Genomic DNA, 697 nt, shown 5'->3' on the forward strand with positions numbered 1-697 from the left:
GACAAACTCATTTTTTACTTAAATGTCAATTAATTGTTGCAGTCACTAATGTACCAATAAATATCATATATTTTTAGTTTATGTTTGAGTTGCTGGATCAAAGCCCAAATAACTACTAAACCAGTGTAAAATCAATAGGCAGTCAACTAGAGAACAACCATTAAGCACATTATAATCATTTTTTTTTTTTTTACATATCTGGAGTGAAAATTATCCAAGTATGAATAGTCTCAGCTCTCTACTCTGAAGGAAAAACCACATACTTACTTTGGAATGTAATGACTCGCTCCCTTTGGCTGATGTACACCACAGTACCAATGATATCGACTCTCACAATTTCTTCTTCGCCTAAATAAAATTTATCTTCCTCCGTCTCTAACTCACAAAGGAACAGCCTCACATGGGTTGTGCTGTTCATCAAGGCACCCTGTAGAACAATATGAAGTGTGTTTCACAAATAATATGAGAACTGATTTCAAAAATTGTTATTAGGTACAATTCAGTAACTTTGATGGAAAAACAATTTAACAAATAATTGTACAGTCATCTGGCAAACTAAGCATACTTTGTGGTCCAGCACAAAGCATGGAGCCATGGAGAATACTTAGCATAGCTCTGATAAAGCACTGGACAGGAATTTAGATAGGACCTAACTGATCACAGCAAGTTTCAAGTGGATTTGGATAAATTTTGAAGC

The 697-nt window shown here is 34.6% G+C and overlaps 2 protein-coding genes across 2 annotated transcripts in view; both read right to left on the minus strand.

Annotated features, from left to right (window-relative positions):
• LOC119591085 (CST complex subunit STN1-like) overlaps positions 1-595 on the minus strand; it is a 1,362-nt gene extending 767 nt beyond the window's left edge. Inside the window, exons 1-2 of the mRNA XM_037939806.1 lie at positions 566-595; positions 268-427 (exon numbers count right to left, since the gene is read on the minus strand). Coding sequence (XP_037795734.1) covers positions 268-427; positions 566-595 — 190 coding nt within the window. The remainder of the gene's footprint in view (positions 1-267; positions 428-565) is intronic.
• The window catches only part of LOC119591395 (importin subunit alpha-9-like), a gene marked incomplete at its 3' end in the record, with an annotated part of 3,073 nt that overhangs the window by 978 nt on the left and 1,398 nt on the right, over positions 1-697 (minus strand). Inside the window, 1 exon segment of the mRNA XM_037940136.1 lies at positions 268-427.

This window comes from Penaeus monodon, chromosome 28 (assembly GCF_015228065.2).
Source record: "Penaeus monodon isolate SGIC_2016 chromosome 28, NSTDA_Pmon_1, whole genome shotgun sequence".
NCBI classification, from domain to species: domain Eukaryota; kingdom Metazoa; phylum Arthropoda; class Malacostraca; order Decapoda; family Penaeidae; genus Penaeus; species Penaeus monodon.